General features: G+C 30.3%; 1 protein-coding gene across 9 annotated transcripts in view; it reads right to left on the bottom strand.

Annotated features, from left to right (window-relative positions):
* Positions 1-18,956, bottom strand: part of LOC144844810 (microtubule-associated serine/threonine-protein kinase 2-like) — a 71,461-nt gene that overhangs the window by 39,119 nt on the left and 13,386 nt on the right. For 7 of the 9 annotated variants that reach the window (XM_078701877.1, XM_078701880.1, XM_078701882.1 and 4 more), the window contains one exon: positions 2,369-2,662. In XM_078701877.1, the coding sequence (XP_078558003.1) occupies positions 2,369-2,662 (294 nt within the window). Of the gene's footprint in view, positions 1-2,368; positions 2,663-5,643; positions 6,069-8,245; positions 8,453-18,956 lie in introns of those variants that run through there. The other 2 variants (XM_078701885.1, XM_078701884.1) reach the window with 2 other exon arrangements.

The following is an 18,956-nucleotide window of genomic DNA, read 5'->3' as shown; positions in this document are numbered from 1 at the left end:
GAAATTAGTGGTTAACCAAAGTTCTCTGAACCACAGATGCAAAGTAAACGTGGGTACCAGTACCACTCCCTACACGTCAACAACGTTTACTATACAACTGTATTTGAGGCATTGAAAGATATTGCACATTCTGCATCTACAGTATGCATTTGGTGGGAAAAATTATTCTAACAGTGGCCTCTATATTATAAGGAACTATTCTCCTTAAAGACTAGGGACCAATGATACTTCTTCATTTGGTTTTTAAATTCTAATCTTTTTCCATCTATGAATCTGATTGTATAAATGATTTTGTATAGTTTTACATAATTGTAGCATATTATTTCAAAGTACCTTTAATTTTCTAAGAAAACAATTTTCAAAAGTACTACGCTACAGTAAAAACAACTAAAACTGTAATGTACATTAAGTTAATCAGGAAAAATATGTGTGTATATAGATAGAATTTTTTAAGACACAGTCACACAGTATCCATGATGAATTTAATAAATAAGTGAATAACCTAGAACAGTTTTCAACCAATCTACTGTAGATGTTAACTTTAAATCGGTTAAGTGATAGGATTTGTTTTAATGGTTTTGTGATCACCGGCATTGTAGGGGTCCCACTTGAAGGAATAAATGAGTCATGGTTTAAAGTGCCTAGCCAAGTGTTTCAGTAACACATTTTAAGAATAATTTAAAATTTCAAACCTAATTTTTTTATCTGAATAGATGGATTGTGTAACTTTTTGAAAAGATGACTTTGAAGACAATTATAATTGACCTGACAGAAACTTTTAAAATGAGTGCCAAGGGCAGACTGTACACACTGGTACAGTACAAGAAAACCCCCGAAAAACAACCTTCCTATGACACGACGGGATCCTGTCAGTGTCATGCTACAGCTGTAAAAAACTGTCTAATAATCAATTTCTGATTTATAAAAACCTTGTTTTTGACTTTACTGATATCAAGAAGACCTTATGAAACTTCCAATATACCAATCTTGACCTAAAAGCAATACTGAAAGGGCAAATTACTCATTTTGAAACATTATTCTCCAACCACTAATAAAAAAAAAAAGATTTCCAAATCAGACGTTGCGGACACAATGTATTGACTGCTTGTGTCAAATGAATAAATAAATCTGAAAAATGTAATTATAACTAATTTTAAGTTATTTCATTATTTTTATATGAAATTAGAAAATCAAAGGGTATTAATAATAATTGTTAGGCAGTACAATGTCAATATGAAACACTACTACCTACAGTAGAAGAAACATGATCACATCATTACCCAATAGAATTGGAATTGAAACTAGATATAAAGATGATTTACGATTCTTTCTAAAGAAAATCATAAAATGTAAATAAACTTTTATGATGTAGTAAAGTACATGTCACAGTTGAAAAAGGCAATTTGAATAAAATTAAAACTTATGTACCACTTATTAACTGATTTCCTGTGTTCAAAAACGGAGTTCATCCTTGCAAACAAATTTAATTTGATCAAATCATTTATGACAATTCAATTGATTGATGACTACCTTGTGTGAAATTCCTTATTCATATAGAAATGTGTAATTTGGCTACATATAAACTTATTTTTATACCTGGAAACATTGAGTATGAATACAAAACCTTTATTTATTTTTAACTTCACTGATAATAATAAAATAAGAACCAGAACTTTTTTACAAATGTATTTATTTTACAATTTAGTATCTGCAGTGTAGTAATTCACCCCCTCTGTAGTAGGTAGTAGCCGTCATCACAAATTGATATTTTAGGACAGCAGACTACTCCAACAACAGAGGACTGCAAAATAGATTTAGGAATAATGTTTGGTATTAGCTAGTCTCTCAAAATCGTAGGAAAAAAAAGGTTTAAAGCTACTGTACTGTATAACTCGTCACCCACGCCTTCTAATTAGGTTGTGAATCGAAATGAAGCATGAAGTACACTCGTTAAATTTTGCAGCAATCTCAATTTGAACCACATGTTTGAAATAATACTTATTAGAAACAAATTATTTGACTTGAGAATAATTTTCATCATCTGATTTGATTAACTCTTAAAAACATGTCAAAGTGGGTTTTTCACAATAACCAAATTATTCTGAGTGCTCTTAATTTCTAATGATCGTAGATAAAAGTAAATAATTGCGTTGGAAATTGAATAAATTTCTTATAGATATAGGTCGTTGACAAACAAAAAAGGTTATACTTGTACCCATTGGTGGTACTGTAATTGAAGGCAATGACGTAAAAGTTTCTTCTAAAACTTATATTGGAACAGCTTTTTATTTAATTTTATAACCCTCGTTTCATACCTAACATTGTTGTATGTTTTGTGAGCGGAAAATAACATGTTAAAGAGACTTACCAGACTTGGTCCTAATGAAGGTGCTGATTGTCCTAGCATCTGCCGTACCCTCAATAGGTTTGAGGAATCCCCCAAGATCAAGGCATTTGTGGTACTGTTTTGAAAACTTGCATTTACATTTACACTGTGGCTGAGAGAACTGCCCATTCCAAGGCTTCCACGACGGGCACATTTTGTCTCGTCTACCGATAGTGGACGTCCTAGACGCAGATTCCTAGGAATGGAGTTAGCTAGGCCAGCAGTAAGGTGCTTTGTTTGCGCTTCAACTGCGTGGAGCTCATCATCAAAATCAGACTGAGGAAAACAATATATTTCAAAATTAATTACATAATATAAAAGGCAATAAAGAGATATTTATATCAAAACAAAGAAAGTCTGAAAATAAAATATGAATAATGAAAAACTGTGAAGCATGTTCTTAAAATAACTTAGTTGTAAATAATTCTATTTTCTTTATGCTTTAATCAAATAAAATGAGAGGAAGATATTAATCAACTTATGTAATTATTAATTACTATGAGCAACAACCAACATTTCATATCATTCTCATATGACAAATCTCTGATAAAATAAATTACCGTATCAAATTAATGAATTAAACATGTAATCTTATGAATGATAATTATAACAAATCATTTTTAGCTGTAAGCATGTACAGTGGTTCATTAGCAACATTATATGAAATGGTATTATACAACCATGAAATGCTGATAAGAAAATTTTAATTAAATTTAACTAATTTGCACGTACATTTTTCAGGATATTATGTTTCAGTTGAATTATTCTCTTCCGTTACGGAAAATGTTTAATCGTTCTTGTACATTATTAAAATATTCTATGATATTAATGTTTCTTAAATAGATGTTATATCCTCTGCTAAAAAAATTACTTTTAAAACATTATAAATAAAAACCACAAAGTCATCATAGAAGATTTATTATAAAACAGGTATTAAGGTCAAAGTAACATTTATTGAATTTCTCTTTCAAATTCACCTATATACTATTTCAGCATCCTTTAACATGAATAAAATGATTAATGTAAATTAGCTTTCTTTCCCCACATGATGTTATGCTGTTTGTTGATAATTTATTAGGTAGTTTAGTATACTGTACATAAAAAAATAAGAAAAATATGTAGAAAATTTAAAAACAAATTTCTTGCAATGTATCAAACTATTACATTTTGGTGCAGTATATACCGACTGCTTTCTTGGGGTCTTAGAACTTAACCATAGTCATCAGCGCAAGTTTGTGGTCTAGGTAGGAACACTACGCTAGAGGTTGTGGGTTCTAGCCCATTTGGGAATTACTTGCAAATTTATGTACTACTAAGTATTATTTAGCACAATTACGTCAGAGTAGGACAAACATCTGACCAACTGCATTTTAAAAAATTAGACAACTAAATATAAAATGTGGATATGACGCTAGTCTCGCTTCACAAAATATGATAAGAATCATTCTTAAAGGTCAGGTCTGAACAAACATTTTAAATTGTTTATATGTTGCTGTACATGTGAAATACATTCAGGTTTAATGTTGTTATATAGCAATAATACAGACTGAAGATTCCTACTGGTGAGACCAAAAATGAAGTAGAATGAGTGAAAATGATGCAAAAGCAGACAAAATCAAATTAGATTCAAGACAACAGGAAACTGTTAATTGCCAATGTCATAGAGTAAATGAGATAAAAGTAGACAAACAATCTATGTATAATCCCAGGATACAGAAGCTTTTACACAAACAACACACTTTAATGTGCTCATGCTAATGTGCCGCAGGCGAAGAGAACAAAATCTGCCATGTATTAATGTGACGAAAATGTATGTCAACCTTTGGTATTATTGTTGAATTTGTTTTTGGGATTTTTAATACACGTTATACTCGCTCACGGTATTGGAATATTAGTTAATATATTTATTTCAGTAAAGTATTATTTAACATTATTAAGTGGAGTTATATCCTAGCTTGGACTTGTATCAATTCAGGTTTTTAACAGTATAGTTTAATACTTTAAATATCAGTATAAAACATGCAAAGTATATAATTCTCATTTGACAGCAAAGCAATAAACTCCCTACAGACAATTAACACTATTGTTTTCAGTAGGTTTGAAAACAATGATTTGCCAAAGAGAGTCAAGGTAAAAACTTTATATTTTAGTTTTACACAACAGTAAAAAAAGGACTTCAAATAGTCTTTGAAATTCACCTTTTTACAAAAATAATCCTATATTTTAAGTTAAATTAAAATATGTACTGTAAACAGTAAAGCATATCGAAAAAAATAAGACCAAAACAGTAATTTAACCACCTTAAATGAAATTTAAAAATTGAAAAAAATTTTTTATATACTTTAATATACCTAAACAGGAAAAAATGATAAGAAATTAAGTAAAATTTAAAAATGTCTACGAGATTAAAAATTCTAAAATCACTTTAATTTGAACATTTTTTGGATGGAGGAAAGAGAAATAATAGTATAAGTTACCATGCTAATGGATGCATTATGACTCATCTGTGACACTAGACCATGTACACGTTTCCATAGCAACAAAATGTATTTAATGCATCGATAATTTATATTTACATTTTATAATACAAAAAAGGTGTAAATTTAGTGATAGTAGAATAAATTTATACAATAAATTAAGCTTTTTTCTAATAAATCTCCTACATATTAAAATCAATTAATTAACAATAATAGCACTTTTAATAATGCTGTAAAATATTAACTTTAATAAGCAAAGGGTTAATGTTGTTGTAGAAACTATTAAACATAGAGTTGAATATAAATGAAAGACAAATATATTGTAAATATTTATTAAACCAGGTTAACAAAAATGGAGATAGTATACAGCAATAATACATCTTGTTTACCTGTACTAACTTTTTAAGATGACACAAATGTTGCTGGGTCTTTAAATTGTTATCATGAGGCACTGTAAAGTGAATCATTTATTGTACAGAGGAATGAGGAGATGTTAGTCAAATAAGCTTAAATGTAGAATGGGAAGCAATTCTTTACGAGTAGTGGCAAGACCCCTCGTAGGGTGCTGTGTAAAAGGTGGAAGGCCATAAAATAGCTTTTGGCTGCATTAACGACTACACTCTAGGCTGTACTGAAAATATTCTAAAATGTATACCATTGCAATGTTTCAATCTTAAACTAGATATAAACAAAGCAATTTTCTTTCAATTGGTATATATTACTACAGTGTTTGTATCCATGATAAAAAGTGTATAAAAATAAAATAATAATTTTTGTTACCTCGCCAACAAGAAAGTCAATCAAAGATTCTGTAAAAACTTTGAAACATCCTAGATAGTCCATATCCTTCAGTAAATTTGTGAAGAACATATCTCACAGGATCTCATGAGATATGACAGTAATGATAGATTGGTATCTATCATTCACCAGCTACGAATCACACATTTGAAGAAACACATGTCCTGTAGTATACATGGTCAAAACACAATAGCACAGCAGCAATAAAAAAAATATAATCACTATTTGGCAGATATACTCAAAAGATCCATATGCAGCTGATGTAGGCCTACCTCCAATTTAATACACAGTCCTTCTGAATACATTAGACATAATTAAGCTTAAAAATCATAGCACATTATCGAGTGTGATTACTATTTTACCGCTAAACCAATCGTTAAACTCCACTGATCTTTACATAATGTTAAAAGCACACTTCACTTTTTTGCCTTGCTGCCAACTGGCTAACCACTGAACTGTGACACATAAAGTTCTAGCTCAATTTCTGATCATGTGACCATTACTTAAGGAAGTCTAGGCTTCCGACAGCTTTTTAGGACCAAACAGCTGAGGACACTGCCTGATTTTATTTTTAAGACCTTCCCATTCTGTCAATCTTAATCAGGTTTAATCTTTAAGTCAAATTATGATATCAATCAGAATTTGTCTCATTTAAAAAAGGTACACCTAATATTTTTACACAAATAAATAAAAAAGAAAAAATGTGATCAATACATTTTAAAAAGAGGGAAAATCAATTTTTAAACTTTAATTTTCAAAAGTACACAACATACCAGAAATAAAAGGAAATATTGAAGAAAAAAAATAAGACAAAAACATTTTAAAAAATTGTAAAAATGTTTTAATAAACATTATAATTTCCCACTCTAGAGTGACCTTTTAGTGCATACTTATGCAAATAGATATTGTGGTTGAGGTGGATGTGGGGAACAGAAAGTGGATATTGGGGGTGAATGTCAGGAGAAAAAAAGCGGTAAAATACATGAAAGATGTCTTTGATAACTCTGATTGTAAACTTGTTGTTATTTTTTAAAGGTCTGTGTAATTGTGTCAATATTCAATAAATTAAATCTGATATTTAGGCATGGGCCAAGGATTTCAAATTAGCGAGATAATATAATAGAGTAGGAAATCACTTTCACAAAAACAACAGATTTATATAGAGGAAGTGAATTAGTAAAATTATAGCATAGACTTAAAAAAAGTAAACAGTACATAACATACTGCTCAAAGCTTTATCTGGCAAATAGAAATGGAGATTAAATACCGTATACATAATCATATTTAAGGAAGTCCATCGATAGTATAATGCACTACAACCACTCCTTTCCATGTTTATAGCCAAGGTTATAAACATGTATAGTTAAATGTAGTTTAGAAATATATAATATTACTGGTATGCAAATCGATTACAGATTATGAATATACCCTAAAGTCTTACCTTCCCAGTAGGCATACAGTTCCCTATACCAGTCCCCATTTATGATTATGGGTAAATCCTCTTCAATGGCAATTACGTTTTTAGTATACAAATTCAATGAATACAAATTCCTGACAAACTTTTCATTGATTTTGTATTCTAGAAAATTCTTCAGTGTTCTTGAATTATACTATTTTTGCATTTGTTATTTTGAAATGTGTACTATTTTTCTCGGAATTCAAATTGTGTATAAACAACAATAAAATTATTATGGTTTACTTTTTTATATAAAAAAATATAATAGATAAGAAAAATGAAATATTTAACTTTCAAACCCATTATACACAAATCAAAAAATTGAAGAAACAAGAAATTGAATGTGAATGATGTAACCTGTATAGAACACATACGTTGAACTAATATTCATAAGTATTACAACAAGGAACTTTCGTTTTCACATTGTGCCACTAGACTATTCTCAGAAAGATTTGAGCATGTGCAGAACGGACTCAATAGCTGAATAGTTACATGGCACATAGTTAAAACGAAAGGTCAATACTTCATGAGGTAGACACAAAACAACACAACAAAATACTGTTGACAACAATGGTAAAACAACATTACCATATCTTTAGGTTAGGTGGACACAAGACAAAGTGATTCAACGATTGGTAACAAAAGTATCTGTTTGGATATAGTTGTTGGGACACAAGAATATAATATAACATTATGTTTTTGAGACCAAGTCTACATGATGTATCCTGTTAATATAGATAGTTGGACACATAAGTCACAATGTATCAGAAACATTCAGATGCATACAATACATTCAGTGTAACATATTATGATATAACAATAAGATATCATTTGAACAGTTATATTGTATAGAACAAGGAATCAAAGTACACTGCATAGCAGAAATACCTGATGATATATTGTATAAATACAGATACAGGCCTCTTAAAACAGTACAAGCAATTGTAGATATACCTCAATGCAGTGATAGCACAATGTAAGGTATGAGAATCCCAAAATATAAAACAGTATATCATCACACACCATAGAGCAAATTAAAATACAAATCATAACGGTATAATAATATAATCAAGCAGGAAAACCAAACATAGAATGGAAAGAAAATTCCTAAGGTGAGGGGATACTTACCACTAACCGCAACTGGTGTGGTATTTGCGCCCGGGGTCGGCGCGCATGTAGAGGCCTCACGATTGTTGGATTCATAGCGCCAGTTGAGGATGTCCGTCTAACTGGCAAGTTCTGCCGGTAGTGGTTGCCAGGAATACAAAGAGTACCATATCATTAGAACCAGGAAGTTGAGAATATTAATGCTATTAACGCACCATAAAGCTAGCCTATTATTGCCATACACTTAGATAACAGTATGACAGTATTACTAATAATACTTTTATCATAATAACAGCATCAGGTAAGCTACAGTACAGAATCACTGATATTTTTAGATGTTTTGTTTCTCTGTTGTTTACAAAGTATGCTTTACTGTTTATGATTATTATTAATGCAATAAATAAGGTAAACTAAATAAATTTTCCTTTAAAAAGTTATTTGTTTCTCAAATTAACTTGAGATGACTGAACAATAAAGATCAAACAAAAACAACAAAAGTTTTTTCAAAATGCTTAAGCTTCAAAATCTTCAGAGATTCTGAGAAATTCTTTTGGGTATATTATGGATAGTCACACACTGTCCTCACTTACAACATCTGCCAGAGAAAAATCACAGTTGATGCAACTGAAATATAAGTTTGCCAAATCGTTGCCAACTACGGATCAACAATCGTAATGCATGAATCACAATCCCCAGGTTTGGATCTAGCAGCTGGTACGACCTTGTCAAATTCGACTCAAAAAAAGGCTCAAATGACACTGTTTCAAATGCAAGAACGAACGCTAGCCTGGTACAGAATGGTTCAAAAACGACAACAATATACACCAATCAAAAATATGCTTTCTAAAAGTAAAACTACAAAATGTATTGATACTGCGTACCGAATAGAATTATCAGCATATAAGATTTATAGAGAAAAACTTCTTGAAAGAACGATGATGTAATGTTCTAAGCAACATGAACTTCACAAGTATTACACATCTATCTTCATTTCAAGCATTTAAGTCGCACAAATCCAACATAAAACATACGGAATACATTAATGCATTATGTAGGAGGGCGCTTACTTGATGCATTAATTTATTACATTACATGAACAAACAACAACAGCTGAAATGGTTTGTAGGTTTGTGAAGGATGGTCACTTTATCAACTTAGGCAGATAATTAGAAGGATATGAGTTTCACTAACGATCCACTGGAGGAAGATTAACATGATTTGCCTATTACTGGTTGATGAGGTTACACACCAATGGTTTAAACGTTCTACTAGAATAACATTATAATTTATGATTTCTTGGTGAACTTTGTATTAATATTATTATATATTAATGTTCAAGATAATTTCCCACTTTCCCTTAGATCTGCAAAAGTGTTTTGAACAAAGTACACAATATAATATAAACAAATTAGGAAGAATTAATATAAAATGACCAACTGTGTCATCAAATATTGAACAGTATTAGAAGACAAACATTCAAAGCAAAACAAATGTCATTTTAGTGGTATTTAAACAGTGTCTATAAACTTAGTTAGTAAAAATATGAAGTAGAGTACTGCAGACTTTGTAAACCACTAAGAAATCATTCACAGCCGTTTCCTGAGGAGATATTAACTTTATCCTCCTTTAAAAGAAATGTCTAATCTTGCAATCTCCAACTTCCAGAGCCTTTGGATGCATTTCAAGTGACGATAGCCGTGTTTATTACCCATCTGAGGAATTGAGTCAATATCCTTATTTTTAACAAACTACCAGCCACCCAGTAACAAAATATCAAGAAAGTTGAAAGTTCTAACAGAATTCAAATCCTGTATAAATCCATGAATTTCAAAATATAATTCTAACACACTTTATTTGCATTGTTGATGTATATTTCTATAGGATGTGAAACTAAAAAACACTGTAATAACCTGATCATTAGGAATAGTTGTTTTTATATAGTGTCTAATGTTGTGAAACCTCTAAGCACTGAACATTATTACCCCAGTCATTTTTTCCTGATCAAACACCTACAGTATGGAAACAATAACATACTCCCATAATGCAGCTAGCAATCAGCGCAAAGTTGTGTCTTGATCTAACCGGGTTCCCATTTATACACCTGGGTGGAGAGAGGCAAACGTAAGTAAAGTATCTTGCCCAAGGATACAAGCAATGCGGCGAGAGTTGGATTCGAACCTCGATCTCACGATCAGTAGTCAAACGTCCAACACACTGCGCCACACGCCCTTACGATTTTGTGTAAACGAGTGAGTGTGAGTATCTTCACGAACCAATTTTATGCAGCAGTCATGAATACATAGTAATTCTGCAAACACCAAACTACTGCCTTCTCTCAATCAAGCATGACACTGCCAAATAATAATAAATTGTTTTTGTTATATTTACAACAAATTTTCCCTCAAACTGGTATAGTGGTACGATCTTTGCTTGTGTTCCACATCTCAGACATGACTGTCTAGCACAGATTTTAACATACATTGTCTCGAGTATGTGACAAGCAGATTACCAAGTCATATCGTAACTACTGGCAATCAATTCTACCTGTTCATTTTAATGAACAATAACATTTTGAAGCAGTCAATGACCATATAAGAAGTATACAATTACCTGTAAATGTTCCATAAATTCTAGTCGCAACGACCCGAACATAGAAAATATTTCTTGTTTAAAGTGCTTACTTTCATCACTTGAGCAGAACAAACAAGAATTTATGTTGACATTTAAACACCTGAATTTCTCAAGCTTGTTGCCAATGATGCTATGGTCATAAGTCTTGTCAGTAAGCTTTATGTTTTGATAGGTATGAGGCATCATTCAATCAAGCACTGTAGATACTGCAAAGCTATTAACACAATTGAACTAGAAGCTACACAAACATTACATTGTCTAATGTCATTACATAGAGTAAACAAGAGTTAAAAGAAGTAAAACATAATCCTTAAATAAACCATGGAGCTATAAATTTATAGGTCCATGAATAGACATTGAAATAGAAAATTAAATACAGGTATGTGAGTAAGGCGTCCACTCACTGGACACTTTACAGGTGTCCATCACTGGACACTTTACTCACATAGAAGAAACAGAGGATGACAAAACAAATGACATTAGAGTTATCGGAGAGGAATGGAAGCAACTGCCACAGAAGAGACTACAATAAAAGATTGATGAATAGGCCTCACCCAACCGGCCAACAAATTAACTGTATGTGACCATTAGTTCGTACGCATAATTATCTATTATTCATATTCAAGGATTCAACATGGCCATGGATACTGTTTTGAGAATATATATTTTTAGTGAGGATATTTAGTGATTTCAATTCAATGATTACTCCACTATTAAATAACATGGTACTGTTTATTGGACTATGAACTTAGGACGACTATTGAGGGCGACATTCATGATTAAGGAAATGATACTCTAAATTCCTACTGTACTTTTGAATTCTTCAGATACTCATTGTATTTGACATATATTTCTAAATTAAATTCTATGCTTTAGAGCTAATTGCATAGACCAGAAAGTATGCAATAATTAAGCAAAAGACATCGATTATCACAAATGACAGAGCAGGGTCATGTCCGTCAAGCTTCAGCAGTATTGCTGACAAACATGTTACTTCAAACTCAATGCCTCCATAACAAAATAATAAATAATTTAACAAATAACTTATAATAACTGATAATTTTTCCAAACAAGTTATTTATTCAATTAACGGTATACAAGTTGTAAAACGTTAGTTTGGCAAGCTATTCCTATATCATCAGTTTTATTCTGCATATAATATATAACATAATCGTATAATAAAAGCGTGCATACTACACTAAAACAGATATTAAAGAGTGGTTGATAAAAATGAATGGGAAGTAATCATTTGAATTCAATTCAACATTTATTTTGATCAAAATCAAACATAAACAAATTTACTAAACAAATAAAATAACAAAAAGTATAATTTGGTAAGAGATGACATAGAGACTCCAACATGTTCAAGCATTTTCATTGCGTAGTTGAAATTACTGTAGGTACAGTACAAAAATAAGGGTGTGCAAAGAAAATAAAGCTTCACTTTGAATATTACATCATAGTTTGTATGAAATGATGATAAATAATGCTACAAACAATTTCCAAGGCTGGATTAAATGAAGTTGAACATGTGAGTGATAAAAACAATGAAATAGGCAAGGTTCAGTTAGCTATCAATAAACATTGCAATGTGACAATGAATTAATCAAGGTCCAATGTTATCATTATCAATAGACTGTTTTGCTGCAAACATGTTGCAGTGCTATTTATAATATCATAACGTGTTACATAAAACCATGACTTTTCTACATAATAAAACCAACCAATTTTTTTTTTTTAAACCATATTTAATGAGGGTGATCCATCCAGCTATTGCTGATCATTAGGGACCCTCAGAGGTTCACAAGACAAACATACACGAGATGCTATACATAAACAAAGTCTTATTACAAGTCGTTGGGAGCGGAATAATTTGGTCTTTAGAAAAAATCCTGACATGTGATGGGACTTGAACCCAGGATAACCACCAAGCCACAACTCCACTCACTCATGATGAACAATATTGAATAACTTCATCTGATCCCTGACGAAAATAAAGATTTTTGCTATGTATGTATAGAACAAAATAGAAAATTAAGTACTGTGAAACCTTCATATGTAGTTTTTACTTGCCATGTTTTATTATTTTTATGACATTTTGTTATTTGTTGCATTTTTATTTTACTTTTGGTGTTGTACTGTCTGTATTTTATCCATTTTATCATGTTTTTTTGTGACAAGACAAATTTCAAGCCAGAGTGTGCTTGACAAAATAAAATAATTGAATTGAATTTTTCCATCCCAAGGTCCAGGGTTCAATCCTGACCGAGTCAGAGTAACTCACGCCTACCTACAGTCTCAAATGAGTTCATAATATGACAACAGTTTATCCATCCTGTAATTGGCAAGATTCTTGCTGTTTGATGCATATGAAATAAAAAAAGAGCTATAGTCTAGTTAAGTCACAGTAGGCTTGCATGTCAGGGAATTTTGTACAATATTGAACTTTTTATGAACATTCATATAAGATAGATGGTACAGTAAACCTGACCCAAAAAAATTGCAATAATTTTGTGCAGGAAACACACTAATGTAATAACCACTCATCAAGAGAATACATATTTTGTATCTTCCTATCAATTTTGCATGCATTATACTGTAATATATATTTTTTTGTTTTTGTGATCTGATTAAAATTAATACTCATTTATAATTCATCTTTTCTCATTAGCCATATGGACCTTTGAGAAATGAAAACAGTAATTATAATCAAATTGACTAGAAAAGCTCTTTTTAATAACCTTAAAAGACCTGAGCAAAGAATGTTTTTTTAGGAATCAATGCATTTCAATTATGGCTTATATTATTAATATGAAAATATAGTACTGATATTACTAATAATTATTCTACAATCTGTATGCAAGAGATTGCAAAACTATAAATCAAATGCTGACTTATAGCATCCCATTGTTAATATGTGAAATTAAACACAGTGATGTTATAAGCAATGTAAATAAACTTTTAATGTGCTCATTTGCAAATGACTATTCCTCCGAGGGGTCATAGTACGTGGGTCAATTTAAAATTCCTTATTTGCATATCCCTGTACAATTTGTCGGTCTGCAGTTCCTTAATATTACTTTCAATTTGTACTAATGTATGGGAAGAATAAGAGAATGTGAGCTTGCTGTAATTGGTACTGTATCATAAACTATGCTTTAAATCAGGGGCGACGAAAGAAGCTTAAAGAAATTATATGAAATACAAATCAGTGAAATTTATACTGTATGTCTTTAAATAAAACATATGCATTTGCGACCACAATGACATTAGTGTCACAAACATAAAGCAGGACGGCCGTCATAAACCAAGTTCTGTATTACAATTTGTATGTTTCTAAATTTAATTCACCTGCTAACGCAAACATGGTATTACCACAAATAAACTTTTATATTTTAAATATCAAAATAATCTTTGTGATGTCATTAGAGTAAGATACTGTACTAAAAGATTACTGTGATTCAAATGACAGAATAGCTTTACATATTCATAGTAGAACGAAATACAATGCAAGTAAGTATAAGCACACTATATTTTAAACAAAATAATGAATACATATAACCAATAATAACCACCTTTTTTTGATAACTAGCAAGTAAACATAAGCATACCAAAATAATGAATAGCAACAACCAATATATTTTTTTATTTTTTTACCTTATAAACAAGATAACTAGCACAGTTTTTTGTTTTAAAATGTTGTCCAACATGTATTATTATAATGGTCAATTACACAATATGTCAAGAGGCCCAATAATTTACATCTCGTTGAGCAGGTCATTACCGTTTATTAAAAATGTTCAACAAGTATAATTATTAAAATATATAAAGAAACACACATTTAAGAAGTGAAGAGGCAAATTTTGTACAATCCTCTTTTGACAATTCACACCAGTAGCACCAATAGTACCCAAAATACAGCAGGAAGGGGCCTTGTCAATCAAAACAAAATACCATGCTTAGATGAGCAATGTGATCGCACGTTCACGCACACGCTCGCATTAATATCTTAATCGGCCCAGGATGTTGCATGTTGTTTTGAAAGCAATTTGAAGGATATGTAGGGCATAAATATCGTTATACTGTTATTAAATATGACAGTTTAATACTCACATTTATAATCGACTTCAGCTGTCTCAAAAATATAAACTAATGGGAATAATGATTTACCGTTTAGGGTATCCAACTTAGAATAATAGGTGTTTTGGTTCATACATAGGGATAGCCACATTTCAATAGCATAGTAATTAGTTTTTCTGAATTAAATTTACTTACAAAGCTTTAGATTTGGCAGAATTTCAAGTCTTAGTTTCCAAAATATTAATTTATATAGCGTAAATGCCCCAAAGGAAAATTGGTGTTTTCAGGAAGCTTACAACTATTTAATTTCATGCTTTTAGCCAAAAACACTAGCCTATTTGTATTACAATATTGGGGTGTTTTTAATACCAATTCAATTTTATTTCAAATACACAGTTTTGTTGAAATACATGTGAGATATTCTATCTTTACAAACATAAGACAATTTTGCAATGACTGAATTATTAGTTAAAAAATGAATGGATGATGATGATGTAAACAACGTTAAAGTGTTGTTGGTAATATTATCCATTGCGTGGTACGTTGGAATAAATAGATAAACAAATATTATTTTTGCGGTAAAGGATGACGAATATAGTTTTCTCCTGAGAACGACTGGTAAAACATAAAACAGCTCGTCAAAGCACTGCTTACAATAACATCCAGTTAGTTATCCATCTAGTTATACAGTACAGTATACCATGTTTTACAGGGACTTACTTAAAATGTTGAAACCTTTAATATTAATTTTAAGAAAATGTTTTTCCTGCAATTTTCACACATTGCATAAAAATTGACAATTTTGCGTACCTAAAAGATCTTTTTTGTGTAAAACTCCTTATGGTAAAGAAAACATTACAAAATTCAATATGTTACAAACTGCTATTTACATGGAGATAAAACTATAAACTAGTCATAAACCCATCTAGTAGTAAAATGTCGGCTAGTAGAGGAATTTCAACATGCATAATTCCACTAATTCCTAAGAGTACATCTTCAATAATTCTGCTGAACATCTTCAATAAATTTCTATTTCCTTACAATTTGACTCATGTGCACGTAAATCTGTTTAACGTTGTCAACCAATCAACTATGACTTGAACCCCAGTTTCCTTTATATTAAGGTAGTCCTGACAAGGTTAAATAATTTATATACTGACCAGTCCATGTTCAATTTTCATCACTAGCATGCAATATACTAATAGTTGATACTTGATTTTAGCCACCATAATTGATCAGTGAAACTTTTTTTAGGTGTAGACTAGATTAGATTAAAAATCTTAACAGACCATTTAATAAAATGGGCTCTAAGTTCAGCTCCTTTTAAAAAATAAACTTAAAAGTACAGAATTCCAATAACACAAGTTTTTTTATAAGAACTCTTAATACAGTAATGAGAAAATGGTTTATTAAAGAATGATAGTTAAAATACTTTCAGCAGAAGATGATCTCTCACTATTGAAATTGTTTTATAGAACATCTTGAATTAATTCCAAATATGTCATTTTTAATAATAAAGAATTCTGCCAAACAAGACCACTAGACGCTTTCTATTTTATTTTCATTCTAAAGCCCTATGATTATAATTAATAATTGTGAATGAAAAACCAATAGTGTACAAAGTACAAAAACATAATACAGAACTTACTCATAAAAACATTTCTTTTAAGAAATTGTCATGACATTCTTTCATATTACAAACAGCAATTGTTTCAAAGGAGAGGGGGTGGGGGACGGGCAGTGGGTAGACGAACAATGAACATTAAATTGTCCAATTGTACAGAATAATCTTTTATAAAATTGCTGTATCTTTCATCAGCAGTCCCTTTACGTAAGCTTACTAATATGTGAGAATGAGACAGTATGTTATTTTAAAGACTACCCAGCAGAACTTTATGTTCAGTTTTAGGTCTAAGTACAGTATGAAACATCCGAAAATGTGGGCTAATGTACTATTGCTAAGTATGTTGACATTTTAAATATTGGCTCAAAATCAAATATTTCTATTTTAATCCATTGGTATAACTTTAATTTTTTTTAATATTATGTATATATATTACCTGGCTGATTACCAGTTTTTTTCTTTTTTTTATTTTTATTAAAGTATAAATAAACAAACAAATGAACCATCTTGGTAAAAAAAATGACTGGATTTCATAATAATACTAATTTGCTACGGATCGGAGGGTTATCAATTTTTAGACACTCCAGTTTAAGGAGAATTCACTATGAAATTTTGTCTTCTAATAAAAATTGGTTGTGAAAATTATTGGTGAAACAATACCAAAGTATGCCAATTTATTATAATCTATAATGTTTAATGAAAATATAGCATTTCATATTATTATTAATAATCCTTGTCTGCATGCATAATTTCCAATTAATTATTGCCCAAAATATAGACCAATTTATTAAATAATCTAGAACTGAAGTTTTAATCAAATAGGTCAAAATTAATCTATTTTGGTTGAGTAACAGACAGCCGGAAATCTTGTTAAAAAAGAAAAAATAATTTTGCAAACAAAATTTTGGAGATTTACATATTTATTATATTTGTTATTATAAAAATGGATGAAGATATTCATTTTTTTTTAAATATTAATAATACATTAATATTTAATTCTTAACACCTTATATGAATATGATTAGTTAAAAAATAGTATTAGTACTATCAATCAACAAGTTTGCTTATTTTAAAAGTCCTCATCATTCTTCCTGATAAAAATTTGTTTAGAAATTTGAAGGCAATCAATCAATCAATCAATCAGGAGAAACATAGTCTTTTATTTTATTTTATTATACCTATACAATAGAGCCCCTCTTAAATATCCCCTTATAGGGATGTCCCCTGAATAAGGGTTAGATGTGGTGTTAAAACATTCTCTTTAGTTTCACAGTGTCCCCTCACAAGGGAGAAGTTCTACTTTATTCATTTTCAAATTTTACAAACATTAATCTAGTTATTTTTGCAATGAGTTTGCATATTCACTAGTAATTATCCACAATATGATTTTTCTGTTTTCATGTAAATAATAAAAAATAAAAGCAAAATCAACCACAATACGTTATAAATAAATTCCTTGGTAAATGGTTCATAACCGATTAATTTAATTTCAATCTAAAAAAAAATTCCTTTGTTGGACCTAGTCAATCTAGGTGACACTCGCATGCATGCTGTCAATTATGGTTTTAAAAAGAATTTTACTCTAATTGAACATTTAAATGGGTAAAATAGAACTTGGCAAACAGTTGTTATTTAGTTTCAATGTTCCCAAATGTCAAATCCCAAGACACTGCACAAAAAAGTTGAGCTAAAGATATTCACAATAAAAGGAAGTCAACTTTTCAACTTTTTATCTAGTTTATCTGGAAAATATCATTCAATGTTGGTAAGAAGATACCTTCTGGGTTGAATTAATCATGATAAATATTCATCTATCATCATTAAAATCATATTTTAGCTACAAACATTTCTTTGCAGATATGGTCCGTTATTTGTATATTGATATGAATTGACAGCATCAGCTAACTATGTTATTGGCAGTCCAAGGTCTCTTTTTTTTCGTCATAAAATATTGTACCCTGATTAGAATAAATGGTTATCGTCACCAAATTTATTAGTGCAAAAATGATTAATAGATGTAATGCATGTGTGAAGTATGTTATACATTTGAATGACATGAAGTGGGCAAACATTTCTGTAAATATTGATAAACAGTTGATAAACCTTTCTAGTTAATTTATACTAGTTCAGGGTTTTACTAAAAACACACAAACCAGAAGTAGTGTTGGTAGTCAATGAGTGCTCAGTGCTTACCAGAATAAACCAACATTGGCCTATTTCTCTTTGAGAAGGGTGCTACAACCGGAATACATACATATTCATTGAATACACCTATCCCAGACAATGGTACATTCCCCAATAAAGGATTAAATAAAATTAAATTAAAATAAACAAAATAGTTTAATAAACATTCAGAAATTCAATAATACTATGAATTCTATCTAATGTACCACTTTT

This window comes from Antedon bifida, chromosome 6 (genome assembly GCF_963402885.1).
Source record: "Antedon bifida chromosome 6, ecAntBifi1.1, whole genome shotgun sequence".
Classification (NCBI taxonomy): Eukaryota; Metazoa; Echinodermata; class Crinoidea; order Comatulida; family Antedonidae; genus Antedon; species Antedon bifida.
The sequence above is the reverse complement of the archived record's forward strand: the minus strand, read 5'-3'. Positions and strand labels throughout refer to the sequence as shown.